Genomic DNA, 24,382 nt, shown 5'->3' on the forward strand with positions numbered 1-24,382 from the left:
TATATTTATATTATGTAATGTACCCAGTCTACTTATTTATTCAATATTTGATGGAAATACAATGGAAGCAAAATAGACAAGCTTCCTGACCTCATTGGTTTAGAGTCCGGGATAAATATCAATCCAAATTTAAACTGTAACTGTGCCGTGTACTGGAAAAGAAAGGTTCATGTTACATCTGAAGAATAGTAGGAGCTCTTAGTGAAGTAGTAGGAGCTAGCAGTGAAGATGATGGAAGGGGGCAGAGAAGACAGCACTCCAAGCAGAGGGAATTTTAACAAAGGCCAGGTGGTGGAAGAAGGAAGGGAAGGTCTCCAGAGGTAGACCATGCTAAAGGTCTTTAGAGTAACAGCAGAAGCCAACCATTGCAAGGTTTTAAAAAGTGAATAGGTTAAGGGTTGAGAAATCAAATTTACATTTTGAAAATGTCTCTGAGGCCAGCAGACTGGAGGAAGAATTAGAGATAGCTTAGAATGGAAGATAAATTTCTAACTAGGAGTGGCTGTTGTCATCCAGGACAGTGGTTTAGACTAGAATTGTGGTGGAAAAGATGGAGAGAAGTGGACAGACTCTTGAGAAAAATTTAAGAGGTAAAATTGACAAACCTTTTTGATGGATTAGATACAGTAGGATGAAAAAAAGAGGTGTCATGGGTAACACCTTGGTTTCTGGTTGCAGAACTTGATGGATGGTAGTGCCATTCAGTGACATAGAATGCTCTATGGCAGCAATCTTGCGACACTCTCCTCTAGCTAGCTTGTCAGGAGCTAATGTCAAGAGTGATCACCCCACAGCTGCTGTGGCACTCGTGTTGAATTCTTCTGCCAATTATAAAACAAAATTTCTCATTTGCAGATCAATTTTGCAATTTTCATGGAGTAAGACTTTAAAAAAAAATTAGTTAGGACTTCCCTGGTGGTCCAGTGGCTAAGACTCTGAGCTCCCAATGCAGGGAGCCCAGGTTCAATCCTTGGTCAGGGAACTAGATCCTACATGTCACAACTAAAGATCCCACATGCCACAACAAAGATCAAGGATGCTGCATCCTGCAACTAACATAAGACCTGGTGCAGCCAAATATAAATATATTTAAAGATTAGTTAATAAACAGAATCTTTTATTTAACATCATGATCATGGAGACAATACAGTACAACAGACTAATGTGCCTTTAATGGCCTCAGGCAAATTAGGAAAGAAGAGAAGAGGATTTAAAATGTAAACAATACTGAATGAAAGCCAAATGACATCATAACATGTTTTACAGACAAAGGTTTCACAGAATTTTTAATAGAGAACTGCGTGGGAGAAGCTGAGTGTTCACACAGTATACAGCAGTATAGGCATGTTATGATAACTCACATATTCACTTTATGTAGGAAAGAATTACACACTCCCCACCTTTGCAGTAATAACTTCCCAACTAGGGGGAGTAGTTAGAATGAAATGAATGATTACTTTAAAAAAAAAAGGTTTAAGAACTACTATACTGAGATGAATTATCAAATTGGCTCAACAAAATAACAGACAGGTATTCTAAAAACTAGCTCTTTATTATTAAGAGGGAAAAAATGACAGCAATTATCTAATATTAATAAAACAATATTATCTACCTCATTAAATTAGTGTTGTGTTGATTCTGTAGTCTTGTATGTAGTAATTTATAAATTTACTTTAATTTTATAGTGGTATAAGAACTATGAGCATAAGGACATTATACATGGTTTTATGAATATTCACATTAAGTAATATTATAATATAAATAATTGAAGTCAATATCAGGGGTTTAAGAGAATTATTTCCCTTAAAAGAGATTTGAACCTTATTCAAGTCTGGGAAATCCTGGGCTATGGAATTTTACCCAACTTTAGCTTGGTATATGAGACCTTCTGTGATCTGGCGCCACATAACACCACAGCTTCATTTCCCGTCACTCTTCTAGTCAAATCTGAGGTCCTGTCAACACTGTAGCTTCCATGTCTTTACTCTAGCTGCTGCCACCACCCAGAACATCCACATAAATCTACTCAGTTAAAATAACCAACATCACAGTTTAGGATTTTACAGGCCTTAGAATTTTACTCCTCCCAGAATGACAAGTAAGGATTATTTACTCAAGCCAATAAAAGGATTCAGTATATCTAACATCTCTAACAATAATATATGCATGAGGGATTCTCCCACATCATGAAGTATTGGACTGGAAACCCGTTAGGTCACAAATGAGAGGCAACAGGGTCCCACTAAGCCAGAGAAGCCAGAACCAACAGTCCAGCTACAATGGAGCCTTCTTACTAGGACAGGCCTAGGCAGATTGGAAGAACGGTCACTCCTAGTCATTCCAAAAAGCTTCTCAGGTGTGATGTTTTATAAATATGGGCTTTTGATCAGACGAAGTGATAAATAACTTTGGTCTACCTTGGTAATAACCTTTCTGGCATGAATGTCAGGAAAATTTTAAACTGATGCAGGCTGTGTTTATTTTTCATTCAAAATAATTCACTTATTGAATTCCACAAGGGAAAAATATGTACTCTTAAAGCATAAATTATACACATTATTGATTGCAAGACAACCAATGAGAAAAACCAACACAGCCCTTCAGCTCCTAAAATGTTTTTTTAGGAGTATATTTGAGAGGTAACAATACCAAAGCATGTTTTTAAATTCTCATCCTAAAATTAGATCTAGGTGGATGACACAAGGCTTCCGGCTGGTAGGCCACTGATCTAAAGAAAAAGAAAGAAAATGAAATTCCTCCTTGAGGCAGTCTAAGTTTATATTGCTCAGGGATTCAGAAACAGCTTGAAATTGATACTTCTTTTATCTTCTATTTGTTTATGGGTTCTTATGGTTCTAATTAAACGTCAGGTTTAAAATACTTATCCAAAAAAAAAGAAAACACTTACCTCATTTATTTTTTAAATTTCTTGATTTTTACCTATGCTGCAGCATTCTACATTCTATTTTCAGGAAGCCTAAGACAAATTTTTTTCAAGTTTTCTTTCTTCTAGATTTACTCTATTTACCTAAAGCAGTGTTTCCAAAAAATATTCATGCAGTACTAGTCCTGAAGATAGTCTGAGAAAAAGAAATTTCCAAAAGTTAACTACATGTGGGAAATCATATACATGATATTTTCAAGTCACATTAACATTTTAGTTAAATACTCTGAGAAATCCTACATTAATAAGACCTGATTCTCCTTGCTTAATTCAGTTATTTGAACTTGAACAATGAAAAATAATTTTTCAGAAAAGCATTGAACACCCCATAGAACTAGAGTTCTGCAGAAAATGCTTTGAGAAATGATGGTCCAAAGTCATATTTTTAAAAAAGAAAAAACAAGTAAATAAACTTCCTAAAGGGGAAAGAAGTCTCAAAAGATGAAGCATGATGCTGAGGAGAATGGAGGGATTGTCCTTGTCAGCATGCAGCTGAGTGAAGCTGAGAGGAAACACTCTTCTGCTCATGGGAACTGGGGTTGATTCAGTCAACTCAGACATTTTAAGTGCAGAAAATTCCGTGCAGGCTGAAGCAACCTGAATAACCTTAAGACATTGAGGATAATAATAACAATTGCTCTTACTGCCACTTTCACTGTTTATTGCTGCTTCAATTCATTAGCTGGTTAGGATGGGACAGGCAGTGTACACATATTATCTCCAGCCACATAAAATTCCTGCATGACAGGTTTTATCCTCTCAACCGTAGACAGGAGGGTGACATGATTCTAATAGGATTTGGTCTTAGACCTTTCTTACTATCTCATACTAACTAGCCTGGAAAGTTTCTTCCCGAGCAATGTCTCCCTTGGTTCTCCTAGCCACTGAAGACACTCCCTAGAGCCTTCCCTAGCAGAAATCACTCTAGAATAAAACAGGTGAAACCACTGATGACTTTGGTCCATGTACCCATATGTCTGGCTTCCACCAGGAACCAAATATTTGCGCATTCTTAATCTGACAAGCGGAGAAGGCAATGGCATCCCACTCCAGTACTCTTGCCTGGAAAATCCCATGGACGGAGGAGCCTGGTAGACTGCAGTCCATGGGATCGCGAAGAGTCAGACATGACTGAGCGACTTCACTTTCACTTTTCACTTTTATGCATTGAAGAAGGAAATGGCAACCCACTCCAATGTTCTTGCCTGGAGAATCCCAGGGATGCGGTCGCACAGAGTCGGACACGACTGAAGTGACTTAGCAATCTGACAAGACCGTGATCACCTTGGCATGGCATGGTATTTTGAAATTACTTCCTAAGGCTCTTTAAGAATCAAACCAGAAAATTAATCCTAACACTCAAAGGCAAACTTGAACACCTATTGAGGCCAAGCAGGTAACATAAGTGAGGGGAGCTGGTCAGGAATAAGACACTAGCTGGTGACAGACACAGTGATGATCTAGAGAGAATATTCTTCATCCAAAGGGTTAACCATTTTGCAACTCTGGCAGAAAGCATTGTATAAAGTAAAAATGGGAGCCCAGTATTGCTTGATCTTATTTTTCAAATGAAGCCAGAATCACAGTTTTTACATGAAATCTCCCAATTTTTAAAATGTTGACAACTAACAAATTTCCTAAAAACACCAGCGGGGCCAAAAGCAACAGGAATTTGCAGGCAGATTGGTCATGACCTTACAAATCAACTTCTGCTGAAAACCCTGCCATCTCCCCTCCACCCACTCCTCCTCCAGTACAAACTGCTTTTGACACACTCAAAAAGTCAAAAGTTAAGACTTGCCAGTACAGAAGTCATATATAAAACCTCTGAGTCTGAAGTTGATTATATAAAAGAAGATGCCCCCCGCCATTTTTTTTTGGAAAGATGACAGCAGGGTTAAAACAAGTGTGTGTGCTACTTGAAGGAAATAGCAGGCATTCTGTGCCTTTCCTATGGTGCGCTATATGCCAGAGTGATTCTAAAGTATGAGGAGGCCATTTGCACTGCTCCATGACCAAATATTTTTTCTTCCTCCTCTCCAAACTGGTTTGTCAGATGACTTTTGGAGACCAGGTTCAGGTCTAGTTAGGGTACTGGGTAGGGTAATCCTCTATGAGATTCTGTTGTCACTGGGGGGTGTTTGTTAGAGAGATGGCTATTGACACCTGACACCTGAATTATTCAAAGCTAGGGCGTGAGGTGTGGCCTATGGTCTTTTAAGATCAACATCATCACTAAGTCCCCAGAGAAGATCCAAGGAGAGGAAGATGGAACAAGGTTGGCTCCATGGGGAAGGATTCCTCCTCTGCCTCATCCTCTACCTGCTGCTTCAAGGTAAGATGGGACAAGAACAAGAGCAGAGCGTCCATATAAAGTCTGGGGAACAGAGAAACCAGGCTAATTCTTTTTATTTCTAGATAACAAATGGGTGTTCATTTTGGAAAAAATGGAAATTCATGACACTGACAGTTTGGTATAGCACTTTCTAGGGTCTTAACAGTTATCTGACTCTTCCCTTAGGTTATTTCTCCACTCCCCTCTTCTTTCCTTTCTCCATGTCATTCTCTTTCCAGGCATATAATCTACCCCTACAGTTTCTGGGTATCAACTGTTGTTGAAAGAAGAAAATTCTCCCTTATTTCTCTTTGTTGTTGTTGTTTAGTCCCTCAGTTGTGTCCAGCTCTTTTGTGACCCCACGGGCTGTAGCCCACCAGGCTTCTCTGTCTGTGGGATTCTCTAGGCAGGAATACTGGAGTGGGTTGCCATTCACTTCTCCAGGGGATCTTCCCAACCCAGGGATCGGACCTGAGTGCCCAGATCTCCTGCATTGGCAGGTAGATTCTTTACTGCTGAGCCACTGGGGAAGCCTTATTTCTCTTAAGCAAATGAAAAGGAAAGATGCCAAGGGAATTGAGGTAGATAAAAAGTTCTGTTGTGACTTTTCAGTACAACTTTTCAGTATAATTTCCCAGTCTAGAGTAATTTCTTGTTCATTATTGAGATTAAGCAATGAGGTATAGCACAAAATTAGAGAGAGACAAAAACAGACTCCACCAGGAGATGCTACCACATACATTCTCTGTTCCTGCCCCACAAAGTATGATTAGAAAAGGGTTCGGTATAAGAGGTGTATCAAGGAACTGTTTATAAGATAGTCTCAGTGGTGATGAGTCCTGAGTTTTAGAAGAGAACAATCATAGCACAACACAAAGACATATAACCATTAAATTGAAAACTGAGTTCCTTCCTTAAGGTCCCACGGATGGATTTCTCATTACCCACCTGATTATTTTCCTCACTATTAATTCATGACCATCTATGCCCTGTTCATATAGTGAGGAGGAGAACTGTGATTGCAAAATTTGTCAGTGACATTCACCCAAATGGCTCAAGGACAGAGGTTTGTGGTGAGATTGTTAAGAACACAGCAGGACAGTAAAAAGTGGTGCTCAGGGCTGAGTTTGCATACACATGTAGACAAGTTTTGCATGGAGAGAGAGAGAGAATGGAATTGAGAATGGGGCTCTGACTCAGCTCACCTTATCAACTTCCACCATTTGCCTACCAGTCCAGCCTAGCCCACACTTCCTGGTCCAAGCAGTAGGAGTCTACCTGCTTCTTCCATAACCCCTGTTGTCTCTTTGTGCAGTAACATTCCCCAAACCCCAGCCCTAGCACTCTTCTCACAGTCTCTGCTCTCTCCAGGGAGAGGAGATACATTGACCATCAATTGCTCAGGCTTTGACCAGCATGGGGTGGATCCTGCTGCCTTCCAAGCAGCGTTTGCCAGAAAGGCCTTCCGTCCAGCCACCAATGTCAGCATCCCCATTCGTGTTAACATCTCCTTCACTCTGTCTGCCATCCTGGAAGTAGTAAGTCCTGACACAACTCTGTAATGGTCTAGTGATGAGCAGTGGGTGCACTGACTGGATTTTGTAAGTTAAGAGCTCTATGGGATAGGGAGGCATGACAGGGAATGCTACAATGATATAATGCAGATAAAAGCTTTCCCTTTAGGGGGATACACCAGAAGAAACATAATCCCAATGGACTATTCTCATACTGGCGTTTTCACTTGCATTTCTCATGTACCCTGGATTATATGACCTACATTTTTTAGTGGTTTATGATTAAAAGTCATAATTGCCACACAGAACAGCCTTGGAAATGATTAAGAGGTGGGTGGTGTCATTGGATTTCACTTCATAAAGTTAATGATCTCGGATGAAAACTGTTTTTTCCAGGATGCACAGCTTCAATTGATGACATCATTCCTGTGGCTAAATATGGTATGAGAGACTCAGTTTCCCCTTTGCTATGGTACCTCCCTTTTTCTACTGCGAGGTCCAACTTTGAGGATTAAAATGGATAAAGCTGAGAATATCCACAAATTAAACAAGTTGAAACAGAGCCGGACCAATAATGAAAATATAAAACTTTCTGATTTATTCTGCCAGTTTAAGGAGGGCAGAGACAGGGCTCAGGAAGCAAGTGGTATAAACCAAGATCACAGAAGCCAATATTTTAGTGGCTCCATCCCAGGGAATCCAAAGCCAAGCTCAAGGTCTCCCCAGAGAGCACTAAGGGAGAAGTGAAAGCAGTACAAGTTTGTCAGTGACAGTGTGACAGTTGTCATCAGAGGGGCAGTGGGAGAGCAAAGAAATGAGTAAAGAAAGGAATGTAAAGTGCAAGAGACAGAGGAAAACTAAAACCAGTTCCCATGCCCTGTTTGTCCCGTACCATGGTGTTCTCCAGATCTGGTACAATCCATTCATCACCTGGAACCCAGAGGAATGTGGGGGCATCAGGAAGCTGGGCATGGCAACTGAGAACCTGTGGCTTCCAGATATCTTCATTGAGGAGCTGTGAGTGTCAGGGCTGAAAAAAGCAAGGAAGAGACCATATTTCCAGGGAAGAACATGATGTAACCAATGGGGGCCAAGCACAGATTCAACCAGAAAGGAGTAGCATCTGAAACCCCCAGAACACAGAGATAGGTAGAAGGGGGAGGTCAGGTGAGTGGGGCTGGAGCACAGAAATGGGCAACCTTGGAGAGGATGAGGGCCAGGTCTGATGGGGAGCCCACAGCTTTTACCTCTCTGTCCTTTTCACACTCAGCATGGATACAGATCAGACCCCGCCAGGTCTCATGGCTTACGTCAACAGTAATGGTCACATCAAATACAGTAAGCCAGTGCGGGTAACCAGCATCTGCAACCTGGACATCTTCTATTTCCCCTTCGATGAACAGAACTGCACCCTCACCTTCAGGTCCTTCGTCTACACAGGTGAGTGAGAATCACATGCTGAAAGAGAAAGAAAGGGTTTGAGAAGAAGAGGACAGAAAGCTTGGAACAGTGAGTGAATCTCACTGGAAGGGGTGTGGAACCTAAGTGGTAACGAATCCAACAGTCTGGGCAAAGGGGTTAGGAGGCTTAGGGGGTGCTGAACTGCCTGGGTCTCCTTTGCAGTGGAAAAGATGGTCCTGGGCATGGAGCAGGATGTGCAGGATATTTTGGAAACATCACAGAACATCGTTTGGAACAAGGGGGAGTGGGTACTTCAGGGTATCCATCAAATGACGAAGATGACTGTGGTCACCAATGACTATGACCAAATCGTCTTCTTTGTGAGTTCAGGGGCCCTGGGTGGGATCTTCTTCTAGATGCATAGCTTATGTCCTCCACCAGAATGTAAGCTCTTCCACAAGAAAACATGCTCCATGGAGGCAGAGGTTGCTATCACTCTTTTCACTGAAAAATCTTCCATACCTAAAACAGTACCTGGCACTCAGGAAATGTTGTTTGAATGGATCCTCCCTGAGGAAGGAACAAAGCTCTCACAGAAGTGATTTACAGTGAGCATGAACCTCCACTCCATGTCCCCCACTCCCTCACCAGCTGCCAGGGCTATCAGAACTTTTGGGAGGACAGGAATTTTTATATCTATTTTTAAAAAGAGGTGGTGGAAAAGTTATGAAACACTGTCTTAGGGATATTATGATTCCAAATCCTGGTGATCCCAAAATGACTGCTCTGTCTTGCTTTCTCTCCCACTGGTTTTAAATGTCCACCAGCAAAGGCACTAGAGATTATACCTTGATGAGGAAAGCAAGCAGAAATACAATGCACACAATACCTAAGAATTTGGTCCCTCAATTCTGCTGAGAGCACATTGGTAGGAATTTAAAAATTAGGTAGAGAAAATTGACACATGGGCCAAGAAGGTAAACAGCATGGTAGAATTAAACCACGGAAAGACACTGTGGTGATTAAGATGACTTTGCTGGAGAGGGAGGACAGAGAAAGGGACTTGAGGTAACATTTCCTTACTAGAAAGTTTGCTCTGGGACAGATCTAAATTCTTGCTCTTACCTGGATTGGCAGCCTCCCAGCCTTCCCCTCAATTGCCTCCCTCTCCCCTCCCCACCAGGTGGCCATCAGGCGCAGGCCCACCCTCTACGTCATAAACCTCCTGGTGCCCAGCAGCTTTCTGGTCACCATCGACGCCCTCAGCTTCTACCTGCCGGCGGAAAGCAAAAACCGTGCCTCATTCAAGATGACACTCTTGTTGGGATACAACGTCTTCCTGCTCATGATGAATGACTTACTCCCCTCCAGTAGCACCTCCCTCATCAGTATGGCCCCTCCCACCTTTAGGAGAAGAAAAGTAGGGTGGGGCATGGCATGGGGGAACAGACCAATGAAACAGGTCAGAGTGAAAAGAGATCCTGGCAAAGGGCCTCTTTTCTGGGGAAAGAGAAAATAAGAAGTCCTGGCTGGTGCCTCTGGCCCTCAAGCAGGCCCAACTTCCCTCCAGGTGTCTACTTTGCCCTGTGTCTGTCCCTGATGGTGCTCAGCCTGCTGGAGACCATCTTCATCTCCTACCTGCTGCACCTGGCCATCACCCAGCCCCCACCCATGCCTCATTGGCTCCACTCCCTGCTTCTACACTGCACCAGCCCAAGGACATGCTGCCCCGCTGTGCCTTGGAAGGGAAACGTGGACCTTGCCCACCTGCCTGGTGAGGGAAGTCAGCACTGCCCAGGCTTCCTCTTCTATCACCTCCGCTTCCCTGCTCCCACCTCCTTCCCTCCCCACATAACTCCCCAGCTGACCTTGGTGGCCCACAGCTGAGTCTGTCTCTCCGTAGGTGTGAAGGAGTCCATGGAGTTGGTGGGGAAGGTGCCAGGTCCCAGAGAGACAGAGCTAAATGGGTGCCCTGCGTCAGCAAGGAACCAGCAGGAAGACAAGGCTCAGAAGCAGCACTTGGTCCACCTGTGGGTGTGGTTAAGCCACATGATGGACACCCTGCTTTTCCGTCTCTACCTGCTCTTCATGGCCACCTCCGTTGTCACAGTCATTATCCTCTGGAACACCTAGGCAGATATCTACCTGCAAGTTCCAGGCCAGAGCTTCTCTTGCCCCCTGAAACCAGCCAGGCTCTCATCCCTGCCCAAATCCTACCTTACAGCTCTGGCAACCACCTTGTTTTCATCCCAGTTCCTCTGCAGTTTCAGACCAGATCTGGATGGTTTCCTAAGCTCTCCCAAGTCAAGTCCTTGCTCTGGCATGCCATCAGCTACCCTCAGCCCTCCGGTGAGTCCTGCCTTTCTGGCTCCTTAGGATTCAGGTTCTTAGAATACTTCCTTGATTGAATTTCCTCCAATAAACCCCATTTGCAGAAAGTGTTGGCTCTTCTCTGCATTATATTATAGTTTGAAAACCTTGAGGTTGAGAGACTTCTTGTAGAAACTTCTCACTACTAAAGAAGGATTTTTTTTCCCAACTCTATTAGATAACATATGAAAGCAGGGAAATGGTAGAGAAGGGGCCAAAATCTATTACAAAGAATTAAAATATGGACTAACCTCCTAAATCCAGTTATCCTGGATTTAAGCTTCTGAAATTAATAATGTGCCAGAACCAGGCAGCCCTTGTTTAAAGAGTGAAGCCTTTTGTCACAGCCTGACATATGACTCATTCATCATTAAGGACTAGGAGTGTTAACATAATCCCAAATTCTGCTAACTGCCGGTGTTGCAATTAGAGTTGATCTGTCCTTAATCATGCTAAGAAAAGAACACTGGGCCAAGGAGAGCACATTTGAAAATGGCATCTGCTTTATTTGGGAGTAACACAAATGACCTCAAATGAACTGGAAAATTTCCCTTCCAAGCACTTGCCTTATCATTTTGAAAGTCTTTGTGTCTTGGCCCATTATTTCCAATAGCCTTTTTTTTTTTTTTTTTGGAAACATTATTATTTGCCTGCGGCAGGTCTTTTAGTTACAGCATGCAAACTCTTAGTTGTGGTATGTAGGATCCAGTTCCCTGACCAGGGAGTGCAGAGTCTCAGCCACTGGATCACCTGGGAAGTCCCCTCCAATAGCTTCTTAGGGGAAGTGGAGACCCCACTGTGTCGCTGTACACCAGAGCTGTGGTATGATTTGCTGGACAGCAGGTTCAGAAAAGCACAGATTTGGGAGCAACTTAATTACAACTTGAACACAATCTTTCATTTTTAGCAGGCTTTTCTTTTCTTTAGTTTATTCTATTGCCTTCTATCTGAACCCTAAATTTCCCAGGTCATAGGCTAGGAGTAAAAAGAGAGACACAATATTGTTCACTAAACTATATTTCCCTGATTCTTCCTCTCCACTGCTCTTCCTCAAACAGGAAGCCTCTTGTGGCTTCCTTTGGTCACTGTAGATGCCTAAAGGGTGGCAAAAGCTGCCAGTGTCCACCAGAAACCGGGTGGTTTGGGCCTGAGGTCCTACCCCAGTGTACGCTGCAGGAGCTTCTGCCCCCTGGAGCCTAGGCCACTGGAAGGCTGAATCCACAGCTCAGATGTTCCCAACTGGATACTGAGTCACCAGGAGCAGCTGTAAAATGCCCTTTCCCTGCAGTCCTCTTCTGCTGGTACTCAGGTTGAAATTCATGGGAATCAGGGCATATGGAGGCAGAAACACCCTGCTATACCCTGAATGGCTCCTTTCATTCAGACTCCTGGTCTTTCAGTTAAATTTGTGTCTCTTAACTCTGCTTTTAATTTTCTCTGCCTTTTTTGTTTGTTTGTTTCTTTGTTTAATTTCAGGAAGGTCTTTGACTCTTCAGTTTCTAGAACCTTGTCAAACACTCCCTTCACCATTACCAGCCCTCCAGGCATGTGGAAGATCTAGCTAAGCTTAAATCAGGAGCCCTGACATTCATCTAAATAAATTAGCTTGGCTGTTATTATTTTGGCAGTTTCTCAACTCACAGCTTTCAACAAAGTGGGCCTTTAAAAAGTACACAGTATAGTAATAATAACAGCCAACAGTTACGGAGTTTAATATGTGACAGGCACTTTTTCTAGGTGCTTTATATGAAGAAGTACATTTAATCTTTACAGTAAACCTGTGAAGTAGGAACTATAGATCCACAAATATCTTGGAGCCAAATGTGAAATTTTTCAGACTTTTAAAAGGTAACAATTACGCATGTACTATATAAATTACTAACACCCCAAGTCAGGTATGGAGTAGCTCTAGTCAAACACAATATTTCTGCAGTGAAATTTATGAATATTCACACTTGGTAGCAAAAATGAAATTAAGAACAGCCCCACATCAGTTCAGGTCAGCTTTTGCCACCAAATGATTTATAAAAAATAATTTGGTTTTCAAAACTCTTTAGGTTTTAAAACTAAAACCTAGTTTTATATTACTATCCCCATTTTATATATTTAAATAAATGAGATAAGATAAATGAGAAGACAAAGTACAGAGAAGTGCAGTAATGGCCACTATCTCCCAAGTTCCCATGAATAGGCAGGTGACAGAGCTGCAGTGTCAACAGAGGCAGCTAGCTAGAGACCTGGGACTGAGCCTCTGTCACACAGCCCTCCAGACTGATGAAACTAGACAGGTTCTCTAAGAGTCTCGTGTTGAGACTTCAACCAACTGAAAGTCTTCATCAGCTAACACTGTAGGAGAATTAAAATAGGAAAAGCGGGGCTTCCCTGTGGTCCAGTGACTAAGAACTCACATGATGCAACTGAAAGATCCCACGTGCCTCAATGAAGACCCAGTGCAGCCAAATAAATAATGAATAAAATAAATATTTTTAAAAACCAGGAAGAGGAAGTCCCTGATAAGGGTCCCTAAGACAAACTTGCTTTTCAATTTCCTTTTACTCCCTCCCTCAGTCTTTTCGACTCCTTACCCCTCCCTCCCCCACTCACATAACACCTCCGTTCACTATCTGTACTTCCTCCGCTGCTTTCTGGAGCACATATTTCCCCAAATCTGATCTGGGCAATCCCTCTTCCCTTTGTATTCTCTACAGATTTAGCTTTTTGCTGCTGATGTCTATTACCAGATACTTTGGGATGTTCCACTCTTGTGCCCTATCCTGAGACAGTCACCTCACCTGGAGACTCATACTTGACTTTGTAGAGTAGCTCACTTACCCAGATTTCAAGAGATTCAGAAATTACGTCAGATCCACTTGTATCATTTTGTTTTTTCCACCTATCTTCATGGTACATATTCCTCTACTTATTTTCTTCACATTTTTTTTCCTTATATAACTTTATGTTCCATTTGAATAGAAAATATACCTTTTATCTTTTTTGACATATGGATTAAGATGTTATATCTCCTTTCAGTAAGAGAAGGTATGATGTAATTATAGTGATTTTATTTTTTTCAAAATCAAAATCTGAACACATGATTTTAACACACAATGGATAATCAGACAGAACCTTTGAGATCACAGAGCTCCCAGAACATTAACAAATGTGGTAGCTGTTTCTCTGTACCATCAATAACAGAATCATATGATAAGCACACTTTGGCTTAATGACTTTCCTCTTGTTATGGGCAACTCTGAAAGGCTTTGAAAGATAGTTTATGACCTCTATAGGAAAACCTGCTGACAGGCAACTGGTCCTGCCTGGGCCACCTTGCATCTGAAGGCCTATTTCTGCCAACAACTCCTCACCTGTCCACACATCTGCTACCTTGTGGGTCATGCACATATTTTTTTTTTCACTTTCTTTTTCTCTAAACCATTATAAGCAGTATTTCAACATGTTTTCCAAATTTTTTTGGTTCCATATTAACCCAACATTCAAGTGTATTATCTCATTACTGTCTTTGCCTCTCTCTCTCTTCTTCCTAAAGACCCATTCTAGGATATGAGGTCACATACTTCATTTCAAGCCTATCCTTCCCCTCCTCTCCAATTTGTGATTCTCCCTTTGATAAACTCTCTTATTTGATCATTCATTGGCACTGGCTCTTCTATATAGTAGGGAAAAAGATAATATAGCATAGAGACTTTGGAATCCGGCAGCCCAGGGTTCTAATCTGATTTCATTACGTGCACAAGTGGCTTAGTCTTCCAAGTTTAAATGTCTTCATTTGTGAAACGGAGCCAATAACAGATTAAATTATTTTTAAAATATGGATTTAAAAAAAGCATGTATAGGCTTATAGAAGCTAGAAAGTCTAATGTGATACTAGAGTGCATCCTTTCATCATGCAGACTGACACCTAGAGTGCAAAATCAACGTCAAGGTAGGAGACATTAGACAAAAAGAATTGTAGACTTTCAAGCACAACTTCCCTCATTTTTCAGATGAGAAAAATGAAGTGGAGAAATATGAAGTGATAAATATGGGTTATCACATTTCAAGAGAGTTCAGGCCTGTAAAGTGGCAGCCACAGGTGAGTAGTCTTCCTGGGCTCTTTTCCCAGTTGCCTCTGAGGAGTCCCAGAACCCTCCCTTTTTCTGTTCCAGGCATCATAGCCAACCTGACTTCAGCTAGTGACTCACCCTGCAGTTTGGATGTTTTGCCTCCATACTCCTGGATCCTTAGCCCTGGCCAATGGCCTCTGTATGTGATTACCATCCATCAGGGCTGCAAAACTATGGCCCACACTCCCCCTCCCACCTGATAATTCTGCTCTTTCCAGGTTATAGTTATAATCTCAACTCTGGTCTCTCAGGGTCCCAGATGAATGGGGCCATCAGAGGGCCATGCAGCATGATCCCCCTTAGAATATGCTAAGGTTAAAGATGCTGGTAGGGCTTCCCTGGTGTCACAGACAGTAAAGAATCTGCCTGTAATGTAGGAGACCCACGTTCATTCCCTGGGTTGGGAAGATACCCTGGAGAAGGAAATGGCTAGTCACTCCAGTATTTTTGCCTGGAGAATTCCATGGACAGAGGAGCCTGGTGAGCTACAGTCCATGGTGTCACAAAGAGTTGGACATGATTGAATGACTAACAAAGGTGTTGGTATATGACTTGCAAAATGACAGCTCCTGTCCCTACTGTTTGCCTTTGGAGCCAAACATTGTCTAGGCCAAGTGATTTCATATGTGAAAACCAAGGGGCCTAATAATCTAGTCTACGAGACTTCCCAGCTATGGAGTAACGAAAAGAATAAGGAAAGAACAATGGAACAAGACTGATCTGGGTTTGAATCTGGATTCCACTGATTTTCACTTAGATGGACACTGAGCAAGATTTAGATTTTTTTACCTCTCTGTATTTCAGTTTTTTAATCTGTAAAATTGGGAGCAATAGTGCTAAACTCTCAAAGCAGTTGTGAGGATATGAACACTAAGTAAAGTACATAACACATTATAGGGCACGTAGCACAAACTCAATAAATGGTAGCTCCAGCTAGGCCATTCTGAGTGTGGCTATCATTAGAAACTTAAAGGGGGCAGTCAGAAATAAAAGGCCAGGCCCTGGCTCCAGCCCGCTGGAGCCTACCTGCTGCAGACTGCTGCGATTCCCTTCTCCAGGGTGTTCTGCCAACCCCCAGCTCCACCAAACTGCACCCAAGGTGGAGGCTCCCTCCTCAGCCACTGTTGGTCCTTTAATGGACTGGAACCTGGTGGTCCGGAGTTGACAATAAGAAAGTAAGAGAGAGCGCTTGTTGGTCCTTTAATGGACCGGAACCTGGTGGTTCCGAGAGTAAGAGAGAGAAAGAGGCTGATATCCCCTGGTTTACACGGAAAGCCAATAGAGCCCTGTTCTTAGGGCTCGCGCTGCTGCACGTGGGCACCAGGTGCCCTCTCGAGTGGGTGAAGGCACAGTGCGCCGTCTCGAGAGGGTCTTAGAAGCCCGGGCAAGAAAGTGAGCTCAGTGGGCCTCCGCGCTTCAAGGAATTAGCCAGAAATAGAGAGAGCGAAAGAGAGAAGGAATAGAAAGAAAGAAGGAAAGAAAGAAAGACACGGGGACCAAAGCTCTGATAGAGCAAAGGTGTTTTAATCAACATGGCATGGGCAATATACTGTAGTAATTCTCAGCAAAGATAAAGATTAAAATTCCAGACTTACAAAACATAAGATGATCCCTATCAAAGAGAGAGAGGTGCAAACAATCATCTTTTACCATTTGGCTCATAATAAGGAAGAGGGTACTTATCACTGTAATGAGAAATGCCTGGATTCCTCAGCCCCAGGCAAGGCGTGCCTCTCCTCTTAATTCCTGAATGTTCAGGAATCAATAAGGGCCAGAGGGTTCCTGACAGATCCAAAACAGCACACAGAAAGCCTTTTGTTAAATGCTTCCTGACAAGCCACATCATGGGAACAGTAGGTAACTTCTCTGATATGGCCTCAGGACTCTCATGAGGATCCCAAACACCTTTCTTACATCTGCCAAAGGTGCCTGTGTCTCCGTCCTCATTCACTGGGCACTGACAGGCCAGATAGTTAACTCACATTTATTGAATATCTTTTCATGCCTATTAGCCATCTGTACATCTTCCTTGGAAAAATGTCTATTCAGGTCTTCTGTCCATTTTTAAATCAGGTTGTTTGTTTTTTTTGATATTGAGTTGTATGAGTTGATAAACCCATTTGAATTCTGAGTTCCAAAGAATAGCAAGGAGAGATAAGAAAGCCTTCCTCAGTGATCAGTGCAAAGAAATAGAGGAAAACAATAGAATGGGAAAGACTAGAGATATTGTCAAGAAAATTAGAGATACCAAGGGAACATTTCATGCAAAGATGGGCTCAATAAAGGATGGAAATGGTATGGACCCAACAGAAGCAGAAGATACTAAGAAGAGGTGGCAAGAATACACAGAAGAACTGTACAAAAAAGATCCTCATGACCCAGATAATCATGATGGTGTGATCATTCACCTAGAGCCAGACATCCTGGAATGTGAAGTCAAGCGGGTGTTAGGAAGCATCACTACGAAAAAGCTAGTGGAGGTGATAGAATTCCAGTTGAGCTATTTCAAATCCTAAAAGATGATGCTGTGAAAGTGCTGCATTCATTATGCCAGCAAATTTGGAAAACTCAGCAGTGGCCACAGGACTGGAAAAGGTCAGTTTTCATTCCAATCCCTAAGAAAGGCAATGCCAAAGAATGCTCAAACTACCACACAATTGCATTCATCTCACAGGCTAGCAAAGTAATGCTCAAAATTTTCCAAGCCAGGCTTCAACAATGTGTGAACCATAAACTTCCAGATGTTCAAGTTGGTTTTAGAAAAGTTACCAGAGACCAAATTGCCAACATCCACTGGATCATCAAAAAAGCAGGAGAGTTCCAGAAAAACATCTACTTCTGCTTTATTGACTATGCCAAAGCCTTTGACTGTGAGGATCACAACAAACTGTGTAAAATTCTTCACAAGATGGGAATACCAGACCACCTGACCTGCCTCTTGAGAAATCTGTATGCAGGTCAAGAAGCAACAGTTAGAAATGGACATGGAACAACAGACTGGTTCCAAATTGGGAAAGGAGTACGTCAATGCTGTATATCGTCGTCACCCTGCTTATTTAACTTATATGCAGAGTACATCATGAGAAATGCTGGGCTGGATGAAGCACAAGCTGGAATCAAGACTGCCGGGTGAAATATCAATAACCTAAGATATGCAGATGACACCACCCTTATGGCAGAAAGTGAAGAAGAACGAAAGAGCCTGTTGATGAAAGTGAAAGAGGAGAGTGAAAAAGTTGCCTTAAAGCTCAGCATTCAGAAAACTAAGACCATAGCATCCGGTCCCATCACTTCATGGCAAATAGATGGGGAAACAGTGAAAACTGTGGCAGACTTTATTTTGGGGGGCTCCAAAAACCACTGCAGATGGTGACTACAGCCATGAAATTAAAAGATGCTTGCTCCTTGGAAGGAAATTATGACCAATCTAGACAGCATATTAAAATACAGAGACATTACTTTGTCAACAAAGGTCCATCTAGTCAAGGCTATGGTTTTTCCAGCAGTCACGTATGGGTGTGAGAGTTGGACTATAAAGAAAGCTAAGTGCTGAAGAATTGATGCTTTTGAACTATGGTGTTGGAGAAGACTCTTGAGAGTCCCTTGGACTCCAAGGAGATCCAACCAGTCCATCCTAAAGGAAATCAGGCCTGAATATTCATTGGAAGGACTGATGCTGAAGCTGAAACTCCAGTACTTTGGCCACCTGATGCGAAGAGCTGACTCATTGGAAAAGACCCTGATGCTGGGAAAGATTGAAGGCAGGCGGAGAAGGGGACGACAGAGGATGAGACGGTTGGATGGCATCACCAACTCAATGGACAGGAGTTTGAGTAAACTCCGGGAGTTGGTGATGGACAGGGAGGCCTGATGTGCTGCAGTCCAGGGGGTTGCAAAGACACAACTGAGTGACTGAACTGAACTGTATGAGTTGTTTAAATATTTTGGATATTAAACCTTTATCATTAATCATCAGAGAAATGCAAATCAAAACCACAATGAAATATCACCTCACACTATCAGAATGGCTATCACCAAAAAGTCTACAAAAAATGAATGTTAGTGAGGATGTGGAGAAAAGGGAACCCTCCTACATTGTTTGTGGGAATGTAAATTGGTGCAGACACTATGGAAGACAGTATGGAGATTCATCAAAAAATTAAGAATAGTACCACCATATGATCCAGAAATTCCACTCCCAAGTATATATCTGAAGAAAATGAAAACATTAATTTGAAATTATTCATGAACCCCAATGTTCACTGCAATGTTACTTGCAATAGCTAAGACATAAAGTAATGTAATTGTGCAGCAACAGAGGAACGAATAAAGAAGATGTGAGATAGGTATAGATATATGATGTAATACTACTATAATACTATATAATATACCATATAATAATATATGTAATGGAATACTACTCAGCTAAAAAAAAGAATGAAATTATGCCATATGCAACAACATGAATGGACCTAGAGGGCATTATATTTAGTGAAATACATCAGATAGACAAAGACAAATACTGCATGTTATTGTTTACATGTGAAATCTAAAAAATAAAAAAATGAATGTAACAAAACAGAAACAGACTCACAGATATGGAAAACACACTAGTAGTTGCCAGTGGGGAGAGGAAAGTGGGGAGGGGCCAGATAGGAGTACGGGATTAAGAAGTACAAACTATCATGTATAAAATAAACAAGCAACAAGGATATACTGCACAGCACAGGGAATATAGCCAATATTTTATAATGTTTAAATGGAGTATACTCTGTCAAAATATTGAATTACTATGCTGTACAACTGAAACTAGTATAATATTGTAAATCAGCTAAATTTCAATTTAAAAAGCATTTATTGACTACTTACTGCTACATGTTACGTACTGGGGGACCAAAACAATGTTTCCTTCTCTCCATGAGGTTACAGAGCAGGAGGAGAGACATACATGTAAGGAAATGTTTCCAGTTTAAGAGTCACAACAGTATTCAGGAGCACATGTACACATGTGTGTGTGTGCATCTGTATGTGTGTGTTTAACTGACAAGAAGAGAGAAAGGAAGAGACATTGAGACAGGCTTCACAGAAGACAGGATGCTTGAATTGAGCTGAATCTTTAAGAGTTTATTAGTAGAACCAGAGATCAATAGTAGAAGGTGTACTTTAGGTCAAGGGAATGTGGAAGAGTAAAATCACATACTGAGTTGTGGGGTGCTATTTAGGATGCAGTGTTTTTCCCTATGTAGTCCAAAATCCACCTGCATCAGAATCAGTTGTGGATCTAGTTTAAAATGTCAATTCCTGAGCACTACCACCTGCAACTCTGATTTGGGGCTATGATTCTGATTTAGGGCCAGAGTGGTAAGGGTAAAGCACATTAAGTAATTCTGATACATATTGAAGATAAGAACAAGTCTTTTGTAACATAAAATCTAAGGCAACATGATGGAAAGATAGGTGGGATCTAAGTCAGGGAGTTCTTTACATCATGCTAAGGAGGGAGATTTCATCCTATAGGTCAGTTTTCTAAGTGTGTTCCCAGGAGGAGTAGCTGCAGCAGCACCTGGGAAACTTGTTGAAAATACAAATTTTCAGACTCAGCAATCTTAACATAACTGCTACAGAAAATGGGAGCCACTGAAAGATTTCAAGTATAAGAAAGATATGGTCAGTTCTGCATTTCAAATTACACAGCCTACACAGTGAAGGATAATTTAGAAAAAGCCAAACTAGGAGTGACGCCACTAGGTGTGAAGCCTGGGGGCTTTGATGGTACCATACAGTTTCCAGAGAGATTCTTCACCTTGGCATTCTATCCTCCTGAAGGTTGGCTTGTGCTGCACGAGGCCATCCTCCAAAACAAGAGGCAGGTAGAGGATGACAAAAATGCTTTTCCAGGTGAGGATGCCCATTGCTAAGCTGCAACTCAAGTTTAGGAAACCCCACGTAAATGCAAGGATTTCTAGAAACACCCACACCTTAAGTTGATGGTATCCTCCAACAGATCCATGACTACACCCTAAACAGGAATCCTAACTGGCCCCAGACTTGTCCAAGGAAGCAGCTAACACCCAAATTCAGGGCCTCTTTTTTAGGGGCCATGGCTGAGTGCCCAAGAATTCTAAAGATACTGAACCCAAAATGGAGACTCCAAAGATGCCCAGAGAAAGCTGAGAGTGGAGGAAGTCCTCACCCTCCCACAATGACCCCTGACTCAGCTAAGAGTTTCTAAACCATCTCCTAGTCATGAGTGACCATCAAAGCCCACAGCTTGGCTTAGGAGAGACACGTATCAGAGCTAAAATGGGAGTCTTAGAGACTTCCCAGGGTATTTCAGAGAATGTTGGAGACAGCTATTTCTAATGGCCTCAGAAAATGACAATCTAGCTACTGAAGTTCTGTTTAAATATGGCTACCTTCCCGCATCTGAGAGTCCACTGGAGAAGGGAAGGAGGAGGCAGGCATGTGCAGAAGGGGTATCTGAACCACCTTGGTAAAAAGGAACTCCGTGCTACCATGAACTCTGAGAGCTAACCTAAGCTAGTATGCCTCCTAGACAGGAATTCCAGGTGCTTAAATAATTTGTCTGAGATGGAGGACTGGCCAATGGGAAAAGCACATTTTACACATAAAAAATTCTGAAGGTAGGAAGAGACCCAGTGTTCATGATGAAAAACTATGTGATTCTTATATGGCTTGTTATAAACCATAAGCACTAGAAAACCTGAAACCCTGGTTATTTTAAGTACTATCATTTTTATTGCTTTATTTGAAAATGTTCTCTAGTTCATAATTTTAGGTATCTTTATAAAAGATGATCAATAGATTGTAGGTGTTCAATTCTTGTGGTTAATAACAAAATTTATATTTTCCTCAAGTGTGTTTATTATGTTCTAAAATATGATCAGAAAATACAAGATCCCATTGCCATCTCTCTATTTACTTGGCTCCATTTCTTTTTTTCCACATACGCCTATCTAGTATCTGCACTGTAGGAATGTTGGGGGATGACATAAAATTAGACATATTGGCGCAAAAGTAATTGCAGTTTTGCATTGCTGAACTTTGCTGTTTGATACTGGAATACATTCTTAAATATATGTGGCTATGTTATACATCATTTTAATGTGCATTTCTCACTTTATGTTTCTTTGCTAATGACTTATTACTTACTGTTTATTTAATATTTATTTTAGACTAGGGAAATGACATTAGACTAAAAGCAAATTTGAGTGATTTTCTTATTTGAGTTCAAAACAGGTTGTGAAGCAACAGAGACAACTTACAACATCAGCAATGCATTTGGCCCAGGAACTGCTAACGAACATATAGTGCAGTTGTGGTTCAAGAAGTTTTGCAAGGAAGACCAGAGCCTTGAAGACGAGGAGCACAGTGACTGGCCACTGGAAGCTGACATCGAAGCTGATCCTCTTACACATAAAGAAATGAAACACAAAAGTTGCCGAAGAACTCCACATCGACCATTCTATGGTCATTCGGCGTTTGAAGCAAATTGGAAAGGTAAAAAACTCGATAAGTAGGTGTCTCATGAGCTGACTGAAAATCAAAACAATTGTCATTTTGAAGTGTTGTCTTCTCTTATTGTAAGTAACAACAATGAACCATTTCTCGATCTGATTGTGATATGCGATGAAAAGTGAATTTTACATGACAACTGGCAATGATGAACTCAGTGACTGGACTGAGAAGAAGCTCCAAAACAATTCCCAAAGCCAAACTTGCACCAACAAAAGGGTCATGGTCACTGTTTCGTGGTCTGCTGCTGGTCTGATCCACTACAACTTTCTGAATCCTGGCGAAACCATTACATCTGAGAAGTATGCTCAGCAAATCAATGAAATGCACCGAAAACTGTAACACCTGCAGCCAGCATTGGTCAATAGAAAGGGCCCAATTCTCCACAATAATGCCCAACTGCACGTTGCACAACCAACATTTGAAAAGTTGAGTGAATTGGGCTACAAAGTTTTGCCTCATCTGCCATATTCACCTGACCTCTTGCCAACCAACTACTACATCTTCAAGCATCTGACAACTTTTTGCAGGGAAAACACTTCCATAGCCAGTAGGAGGCAGAAAATGCTTTCCAAGAGTTCGTCAAATCCAGAAACATGGATTTTTATTCTACAGGAATAAACAAACATTTCTCATTGGCAAAAATGTGTTGATTGTAATGGTTCCTAACTTGATTAATAAAGATGTGTTTGAGCCTAGTTATAATGATTTAAAATTAACGGTCCAAAACCACCATTATATTTGCATCAACCTAATACAATGCAATCTGGTCCGTATGGTCAAGGCTATGGTTTTTCCAGTGGTCATGTATGGATGTGAGAGTTGGACTGTGAAGAAAGCTGAGTGCCAAAAAATTGATGCTTTTGAACTGTGGTGTTGGAGAAGACTCTTGAGAGTCCCTTGGACTGCAAGGAGATCCAACCAGTCCATCCTGAAGGAGATAAGTCCTGGGTGTTCATTGGAAGGACTGATGCTGAAGGTGAAACTCCAATACTTTGGCCACCTCATGCGAAGAGCTGACTCATTGGAAAAGACCCTGATGCTGGGAGGGATTGGGGGCAGGAGGAGAAGGGGACGACAGAGGATGAGATGGCTGGATGGCATCACCGACTAGATGGGCATGAGTTTGAGTAAACTCCGGGAGTTTTTGATGCACAGGGAGGCCTGGCGTGCTGCGATTCATGGGCTCGCAGAGTCAGACACGACTGAGCAGCTGAACTGAACTGAACTGAATACAATACAATCGGAGAAGGCAATAGCAACCCACTCCAGTACTCTTGCCTGGAAAATCCCATGGACGGAGGAGCCTGGTGGGCTGCAGTCCATGGGGTCGCTAAGAGTCGGATACGACTGAGCAACTTCACTTTCACTTTTCACTTTCATACATTGGAGAAGGAAATGGCAACCCACTCCAGTGTTCTTGCCTGGAGAATCCCAGGGATGGCGGAGCCTGGTGGGCTGCCATCCATGGGGTCGCACAGAGTTGGACACGACTGAAGCGACTTAGCAGCAGCAGCAGCAGCAGCAATACAATGCAATAGATAACATATTAAAAAGCAGAAACATTACTTTGCCAACAAAGGTCCGTCTAGTCAAGGCTATGGTTTTTCCGGTGGTCATGTATGGATGTGAGAGTTGGACTGTGAAGAAAGCTGAGGGCTGAAAAATTGATGCTTTTGAACTGTGGTGTTGGAGAAGATTCTTGAGAGTCCCTTGGACTGCAATGAGATCCAACCAGTCCATCCTGAAGGAGATCAGTCCTGGGTGTTCTTTGGAAGGACTGATGCTGAAGCTGAAACTCCAATACTTTGGCCACCTCATGCGAAGAGTTGATTCATTGGAAAAGACCCTAATGCTGGGAGGGATTGGGGGCAGGAGGAGAAGGGGACGACAGTGGATGAGATGGCTGGATGGCATCACTGACTCGATGGACATGAGTTGAGTAAATTCCGGGAGTTGGTGATGGACAGGGAGGTCTGCTGTGCTGCGATTCATGGGGTCGCAAAGAGTCGGACACGACTGAACTGAACTGAACTGAATACAATGCCTGGCATACAATAAAGTACTCAATATGTTAATGATCACCTGCAGCAGCAGCAGCTGCAGGAGCAATAACAGCCCCTGAGATTTCCAGATCAGAGTTGAAACTGATTCTCTA

General features: G+C 42.1%; 1 protein-coding gene across 1 annotated transcript; it reads left to right on the forward strand.

Moving 5' to 3' along the window:
- The first annotated feature begins 5,212 nt into the window (after positions 1-5,212).
- Positions 5,213-10,530, forward strand: LOC122675526 (5-hydroxytryptamine receptor 3C-like). Its single transcript, XM_043874408.1, has 9 exons — positions 5,213-5,279; positions 6,651-6,817; positions 7,190-7,234; positions 7,701-7,810; positions 8,064-8,233; positions 8,417-8,574; positions 9,378-9,582; positions 9,765-9,968; positions 10,098-10,530. Exons 1-9 carry the CDS (start codon positions 5,213-5,215, stop codon positions 10,325-10,327), a joined length of 1,356 nt encoding a protein of 451 aa, XP_043730343.1. The 3' UTR covers positions 10,328-10,530.
- The last annotated feature ends 13,852 nt before the right edge of the window (positions 10,531-24,382 follow it).

Source organism: Cervus elaphus, chromosome 19 (assembly GCF_910594005.1).
Source record: "Cervus elaphus chromosome 19, mCerEla1.1, whole genome shotgun sequence".
Lineage (NCBI taxonomy): Eukaryota > Metazoa > Chordata > Mammalia > Artiodactyla > Cervidae > Cervus > Cervus elaphus.